At 47.2% G+C, this 8,423-nt stretch overlaps 1 protein-coding gene across 2 annotated transcripts; it reads left to right on the top strand.

Moving 5' to 3' along the window:
* Positions 1-232: 232 nt before the first annotated feature.
* LOC121601527 (condensin complex subunit 2-like) lies at positions 233-5,076 on the top strand. 2 transcript variants are annotated; one of them, XM_041930349.1, is made up of 5 exons: positions 233-304; positions 1,916-2,038; positions 2,114-3,607; positions 3,681-3,851; positions 4,598-5,076. In XM_041930349.1, the coding sequence occupies exons 1-5, from the start codon at positions 302-304 to the stop codon at positions 4,976-4,978; spliced, it is 2,172 nt and encodes a 723-aa protein (XP_041786283.1). In that variant the 5' UTR covers positions 233-301; the 3' UTR covers positions 4,979-5,076. The 2 variants fall into 2 exon arrangements, with proteins under 2 accessions (XP_041786283.1, XP_041786282.1); XM_041930348.1 differs by lacking the exon at positions 233-304 and adding an exon at positions 1,588-1,818.
* Positions 5,077-8,423: the final 3,347 nt, after the last annotated feature.

Genomic DNA, 8,423 nt, shown 5'->3' with positions numbered 1-8,423 from the left:
TTAAATATAACCAAGCTGTCACTATTTAACTTGAATTTCTTCGTCACTTACTGCACTAAGAGTGGGGCAAGTCTCGCCATTTTACAAAAAATGGAAGAACAAGTTTTTTCGCTACAAACCACACGATGAGATTGACGATGGCTAGGTTGATTTACCAAAATACGGTAGAACCGTTTCACACCCAGTATGAAAGGGCTTTTAGGGTAGTGAAATCGCCAAAAGTAACAGTAGGCTTTGAAGGCAAAGAATCCTAAAAGAACATACGTAAGCGCTCACTCCTTTGTTGCAGGAATTGACTCGCATGGTAAGCTTTGGGATTGATTTAAAGGAATAACGAATAATTTTTAAATCACAAGAACAATAACTGAAAGTTTAAGCAAAGTTAAAATATATTCCAATTTGAAAAAAAAATAATTTGAGCATGCTAAAACAGTAGTTTTTATGTTTTATCACAAACGATATTATTATTTTAATAGTATTATCTTAGTTTATGTTTGTTTATTTAAACCGACAATTTCAATTTACCAAACAAAAGGTTTGACACCCCTGTGCACCACATCGTACCAGATCGCACAACAAGGGACTGGCTTGAGCTGTTGGAACGGACTTCCACGTTTTATCCATGTAAACCGAATACAAAAGCCTATGAATAATGTTGAAAAACTGCCCAGAACTAATTTAACACATTTTAATTCACACATTTCGTCCAATTTGCCACAATACTCTTCAGCGCATGCGAATCCACCAAAACAACCAATTCAAAACTGACAGCAAGCAGGGGAGTTTGTTTCCGCACCAGAGGGCGCTCACGTCGCCACATGCGTTTGCGTTGCGCGTTGACAGCCGTTCAATCAGAGTGACCAGAAATACCGATTTATCTGTATTCCTACCGATTTTTCATATGCCTACCGATTCACAGATAAGCCTCCTAAAACTACCGATTTTCCATTTATCCTACCGAAAATCACAGATATTTGATTTTTCAGTAGTTTAAGCTTAATCTGTGACGCTTGGGATGCAAGGATTCAAGGATTGCTAACCTCATTTGTTACTTATCGCGCTGATGCACGTTTGTTTGCCTGGTACTTTTTATTTTTATCCGTTAAAATGTAATGTTCATAATAAGTAGAAAATGTCAGTTGCGTGGATTCCGAGAATTGCTCGTCAAAGAAAATCATATATATATCTAGGGTTTGAAGGAAAAAATCTCAATTTTTTAATCATTGAACTACAAAACTTAGCCAAACAATTAAATCAATGTAAATCATCGAGCGAAAATCAAATGACAGCACGTACGATAAAATCGTATCCAAGGAGCACTGCTGCGGCCCTAAGCGGTCGCGTAGAGCCCCTAGAAAAAGAACTTGTCACCACAAAAAAAGTGCATCTTAGTCCTTCTTTGGCTTAGAATTCCAATTTCAATTCCATCCTGCTTAACACTTCTTTCGCTTGTACTTCTTTTAAGTTTCGAGTTTTAACCTACCGACAACTACCGATAAAATTTTGATGCGCCTACCGAAAACCGCCAAAATAATCTGGCCACACTGCGTTCAATTTTCCCAACCGCCATTTATGTCAGGCACGAGAGCGTCTCGCGTTTGTTTACGCCCCACAGAGCAATAGGAAGCGGCGCAGTGCCAGTAATTGTCGGTTGTTTGTAATAGTAATTGATGCATTAGCTAGGATAATTTCGATTGTTGCAAAGTGTAAGCGTTTAGCTCAACCGATCCCCCGATGAGTTCGTACACCAGCACACCGCTCCGTAAATCGGACGCGTCGCGTCTGTTCCGCACACCGCAGTCTGTTGTTGTCCGGGAGGTAAACACGACCCGGGAGGGTGGCGTCTGTTTTTTTTTTTAGCGCACTTCGCTGTGTGTCTACAAAACGTGTTATTAAACCCGTTCCACATTTTTAGGCCGCAAACGACGATGAAGCCGAACGAAGAAGCAGACGTTCGGAGGTTACGCTCAACGATTCCACAAGCGCCGTGGAGGAAAATGAAAACATCAAGATGTGTTTGAAGCTGTACTCGGACAATGTGAGAAGCGGTGCGCGCATGCGCAAGTCGGTGTAAATGTGCCGTGTATTAACGTGTGTGTGTCTCTGTTTGCAGAAAATGAGCAAAGAAAATGCCTGGTCGCTCACGATCATCGACAGCTTCGCGACGCTCATGTCCCGGCATTCGAAATCGCTGCAGAACTTCCAGGTAGCCGGCTCCACGCTGGAAGCATCGACCAAGGTGTACGGGCTGCGGGTCGACTCCGTGCACACGGACGTGATGCGCATGTGCTCGGAGCTGACGCGTCAAACGGCCCGCGCCATGAACAACAATCCCGCCGACCAGGACGACGAGGAGGCGGGAGGCGAAGGCAATGCGGGCGACCAGTCGATGGCCGAGGGTGGCGAAGGGGGCGGCAACAAGGAGAACGAGCAGACCGTCACCCAGCAGCCGAAGGCAAGGAAGAAGCGCACCCGCAAGGTGGTCAGCACGATCACGAAATCGAAAGACTCGATCAACGGTCCGCTGGACACGAACCCGTTCATGGATCCGTTCTTCGCCAAGCTGAACTCGGTCGTCGGTGACGTGAACAGCTCGAGCCGGCTGATGCAGAACATCGTGCCGACGAAGCAGTCGGAGCTGCGGCTCGGCATGGACTACGCGTTCTGGGATCCGGCGCCATCGCCCGAGCTCGATCTGGACGGTGTGCCCGAGACGTACGAGGGGCTGGAATGCAGCACGATGCGCTTTTTGCCCCTCGGGCCGAACAATCTGCTGCGCACGCTGCGGTCCGGCTACCTCATCACGGATGCACCGGCCGAGGCCGATGAGGACGAGGAGGACTCGCGCACCAACCGGACCTCGCTCGACGCGCACATGGACGATGTGGAGGCACGCGATCACAGCGCCGCGCTGCTGAACCGGTCCGCGCTGGACGTACACTTTGACATCAATGCGGAGGTGGAACCGGTACCGTCCGGTGACGCGTTCATACTTGACTACGATGCGAAGGACATCGACGGCAACGACGACTTTGCGGAGGATGACGAGCTGGCGCTGGAACAGTGCAAGGGGCTGATGCGCAAAACGGTGGTGATCGAGGATATGCGACCCCTCGATACGACCAGCTCGCACCTGGAGTACTCGTACCGGCCGCTCGACAACATTTCGCAGTTTTGGGCCGGCCCGGCGCACTGGAAGTTTAAGCGCTCGATGCGACCCCGCTCGACGATGGCCCCGCCGCCAAGCGATACGGCCTCGCAAGCGTCGTCGACCGCGGCAAAGGGACGAGCGGTCGGACGGCGTAAGAAAACGTTCGAACCGGACACGCTGGACGATGTGCTGAGCGTGACGGAGACTCTGTTCCAGGAGTACAACCCCAACCGACCGATCAGGGGCATCACGCATCTGAAGAGCTTGGTGTGCAAGAAGTGGGAGTCGAAAAAGCTGAAGCTGCCCACCGATTACAAGATCGATCCGAAGCGGTTCGATCTGTACAAGTACGCCCGGGGGCTGAGCATGCCGGACTACGGGGCCCCGAACCACGCACCGTCGGAGGAGTACAACTGTGACGGTGGAGACGATCAGATTTCCTGCAGCAATGACACGGTAAGATGAGTGTTGGGTTGTTTGTCACCAAAATGGAGTTTAAATTAATCGCGCCTCCTCTGCCTTCATTTAGAACGATGGCGGTGATAATGACATGATGATGAACCATGACGATGGTGGCTTTAGCCAGATGGACCACGACAACGGTGGACCGGCGGAGGAGCCGCACGAAAAGGATAAAACGATGAATGCGACCGTTGGGCTCGATGCAATCTCTACCGAGTTCCAGGGTGCACCGGATAAGGTAGGAAGGCGAGGCCTTACATTCTATTCTATGAACTAGTGGTGGGAGCTCGTAATAGGCCCTACCCGATTCCGAATCTGTGTTCGGAATCCATTCCAGAGCCGATTCCGATTCCGGAGCCGATCCCGAAGCCGATTCCGATTCCGATTCCGGAGCCGATCCCGAAGCCGATTCCGATTCCGGAGTTGACTCTGGACCCGATTCCGGAATTGACTCCGGAGCCGATTCCAGAGTTGATTCCTAATCCAATTCCGAAGTTGACTCCGTAGCCGATTCCTGAGTCAGCTCTGGAATCGATTCCGCGATCAGAATCGGAATTGATTTGGGAATCGCAGCCTTGGTAACGGAATCTGGATAACGGAATCAAGAATTTGAATTAGCTGTGGAATGAGAATCAGTTATTGAATTGAAAGAAGTTTCAAAAGCGACATCAGTCCGGGAATCTCTTCGAGAATGGATCGAAGTAAATTTTGATTCTTTGCGGCTATTATTATGAAGATGCCGAAACCGACTCCAATTTCGAAGCCGATGCTGTTTTCGATTCCATAACCGATTCCGGAGCTAAGTTCGAAGCCGATTCCGATTCCGGTGCCGATTCTGGAATCGATTGCGGAAACTGATTTCGAACCAACTATCCGGATTCGATTTTAGAAAACTTTGCAGCTAGCCGGAAGTCGATTCCTACGAAAGCTTCATGTTTCCCATCACTGCTACAAACCACCCAATGCCACTGAATGCCTTTCCAGGTCCACAAGATCAACATAGCGTACGCCAAGACGGCCAAGGTGATCGACATGAAGCAACTGAAGTACAACTGCTGGCGCGTGATCAGCTCGCACGTGCAGGCGGAGGTAGGACCGCCGCCGACCCAGCAACCAGCAGCGTCCCAGCAACCGGACGTCACGATGCACCCGCCAACCCAGCCCGAGGAGACGAGAATCACCTTCAGCGCGCTCTACCGGAAGGTGCCCCAGCTGCTCAGCAAAACGATGAGCGAAAACATCTCCAAATCGCTCGCCTTCTACGCCGTGCTGCATTTAGCGAACGAAAAGTCACTGCTGCTGGGGAGGCAGGAAGATTTGAACGATTTTACCATACGAAAGGAGGAAGACGGGGATGCTGACTGAGCCGGGGGTTGGATAGCATTTTTTTTTTTATTTATAGGATAATGTATAGACATTTTTGCATTTTACGAAATTGGGACGACACTAAGCAGGAAGATTTACCAGTGTTGGGGGGGGGGGGGGGGGGGCAGTGTACACAGCATAGACAAACGAGTTTAGGCTGGGGAGAGGCGCACTGGAGATGATTGTGTGTACAAAATGTATGTATCGTCTTCAAAACATCTTAGATTGTTTACAATGTCAGACAGTAACTTGGAATCTTTTTTATCGTAATAATGAGTTTGTACAACTAAACAATAAAACAACTGGCTCATAGGAATTCAAATGCTTATGTACAATTATAATAATAGTGCGTAGGGTTTTGCAATTTCAAATATAAGTAGAATGAAAGTTTAAATTGAATTACTCCTGACTAACTTCCCTGGGAAAGATGACTAAAGAGCTAGGATTCGTGTAATAAATTTAAGTTAAAAAAAAAAAATAAAATAGGCTCCTACACCTCCTAACCCATCACCGCCGATCGAGGGATTGCACGGGTAAATTAAATTCATACAAGCTCTAATAACATGGGCGTGCTGTATGTAACCGATCGATCCGTTGCTTCAGATTTTATTCCATTACCCTCTCTCTCTCTCCCAAAAGAAAAGGTGCAAAACGTCTGCCTTCCGTGTGTGTTGCGGTCCATAAAAACACAGAAGCGAACGGACGGACGGTGCCGCGTACCATTTGCGTGAGTCATATCCATACGTCATGTCTTCCCTGTATGTTTGCAAATGGATTTGTGGATGACCACGCGTACATGCGGTACACACATGTTCTCGCATGTCCAGCGGTACACGCAACGTTCAGCCTCCGCAGAGGAACGCTCCCGGGGTGCAAGAAATCAGCTAAATTTATTACCCAATATCCACCCATTTAATCAATCCGGCAGGGCACGAAACGGCCCTGGCCGGTGGAAGTGTTGGCAGTATGACGAAGCACACACACCGGCCCTGAATGCGGGCGGGGATTCGGTGAGCGTACCGTTTTTCTTTTCCCCCGAGCTGGACACAATACAAGATACGCAGCCAGCCGAGTGGTGGTGTTCATGCTAGCCTCCAAAAAACCTCCGGTACGGTGAGATCCTTTAATGGTCCTTGCTACTGCATCCACGAGGCAGTGGCATGCAATCAAATCAAGTGGAATGTACGGAATAAAACGAGAACTCTCCTTCACTCTTAGTCACTCTCCCTCTCTCTCTCTCTGCCATGCACTTTGCAGGCTAGAAGTAGTAAAAGAAATGGCTGGGACAACGATTGATCGGCCTTCAAGGGAAGCAGCAGCCGAAGAAAAGGGCTAACTTCCTGGATTATTTTTACTTTGCATGCACACAGGGTCTACTCAAAAGGTCGATCGATTGAAGGATTTGTTCACCCGGTTGTTTTGGGTGGAGAAGGGATAGATGGAAGCAACACAAAAAAGGCGCTCCTGATTGATCAATCAATATCCTTGCTCGGTAAGCACACAGGAAGGCCAACCAGCACCCGCAAAACGGGGGTGGTACATTTAATTGAAATGGGAATGCATCTAAAGTGTGTATTTTTGAAAGTAAATAGGCTATTTATTTTATGTGAGATATGTGTTAAAATAATTAAATTTCTTCACCGGGAAATAGAATCCTTTTTCTGGAGGGATTGAATCATTCAAATAAGTTTGGAGTTGCAATTCTTAAGCAGTAGACACTAAAAGGATACTAAAGAAACATAACAAAGGATTGCTTTTTTTTGCAGACACGACAAAAAAAACGTTTAAAAAGCAAGTCCAAGGACAGTCTATCTGCCCATCATCATAATGTCTTATTTTAGGACAGTTTCATATCCCCTCTTTACGACAGGGCTCGGATAAAGTTTTCCGTTAAAAAGGACTGTCAGACATGGTCTGTCCTGTTTTAAGTCGATTGTTTTTGTAGGAAACTCCATTAAGAACAAAGACATCGCAGGGATGAGCTTGGCGACAGAGTGATCTAGAAGTGAACTTACCAAACTTATCATAATTTTCCGATTGTTACAACTTTTTTGCGACAATAATGTCCTAACGCACAAGAACCTTCGATTTTGTGCGTCTCCGTGACAGTGAGTTCTGCTGTGTCCACTGTTTTCTCGGCTAACGTGCAAGAACAGTGAAACGTATATCATCATTTTTAGAATGAACGAATAAATTCCCCTAGACGCGCTGGGATCCAACCGGAGTTTCCAAGTGTTTTCCGCGTAAATTCTTACGACCCCTGTCTGGAAGACACATCTTACCTTCGGTGGACCTCCTCCAAAAAAAACTGAAAGAGGAGAGAATGCCCAAAATGAATGGCAACCCAATATGGCAGTTATTTGCCGCCGAACAAATAGGTAAACTTTTTGACAGGGGATCCTTCGAGCCCTGCTACGGCGGCTGGCAGTTTATACTACCGATGGGTCACTTTTTTGTGTGCGCTCATGGTATGAAATTTAAGGATTGTTGAATGCATGGGACCCACGGATAAATCATGGTGTTGTTTGTGTGCGAAAACTTTCTCCAAGAGCGTGTTCTTTTTTTTTTTTGCTCTCTTTACTCTCTACTCCGCATCTCTTCAGGATCATCTATTTTTCAGACACTTTCAAGCATTCTAGGCGAAGAAAGAAAAGGGGTGTAAAAAATGATCCTGTCTACTGCTCATCTTCAGCCCGGGGACCGTGGTACTTGCGATGAGTTATGAGGGTAACGGAACCAAAACAGAAAAAAGGGACACAAAGGTGTGAAAGAACGACGCACACGTTAACGGCAGATGTATGATGAAATTGATATTTATGCCACACGCGACAACAACAATACACTACAGGTAACGATATAATTTGATAAACCAGCTGATAGACACATGTGTTGTGTTGCAGGGAGTTGTAGCGAATCTAGATAGAGATTTCAGACAAGTGCCGGAGATATCTACTGACGTAAAATATTAATATATATCCGATTCTGGGTGCTTTTGATTGATTGCGTGTGCGTTTGGAGAAATTCATCCATTTCAACCAGCAATGGTAGGCTCCGGTGTACACGAGTAGTACCCCTGTACGAATCGTTTGATGTGAAATTATTAAACAGTTTGGTCCTAACCCAGAACCCACACTGTTCACACTGTTCACGGGTGTTTCGGGAGAGGAACAAGCACAAACACGCACTAGAGATAACACAGGTTTTCGATGGTGCCTTGCGCCGATTAAATCCCTCTCAACGTGCAATTACGGTCCGCGCTAATTATGATCCATTGCAGAGATGACGCACTCGTTGCGAGTGGTGGTGTGCGGAGTCCGGTGTGTGTATGTCCGGTGCTCCAAATCGTGCCATCGATTTATCATCACAGCCATCGGACTCGAACGCGCGTTGTTGGTCACCGTATGGAAAATAATTCTATCCAATTATTGCGATAACTTCAGCAGGC

Source organism: Anopheles merus, unplaced genomic scaffold (assembly GCF_017562075.2).
Source record: "Anopheles merus strain MAF unplaced genomic scaffold, AmerM5.1 LNR4000112, whole genome shotgun sequence".
NCBI classification, from domain to species: domain Eukaryota; kingdom Metazoa; phylum Arthropoda; class Insecta; order Diptera; family Culicidae; genus Anopheles; species Anopheles merus.
This window is presented reverse-complemented; position numbering and strand designations above follow the sequence as displayed.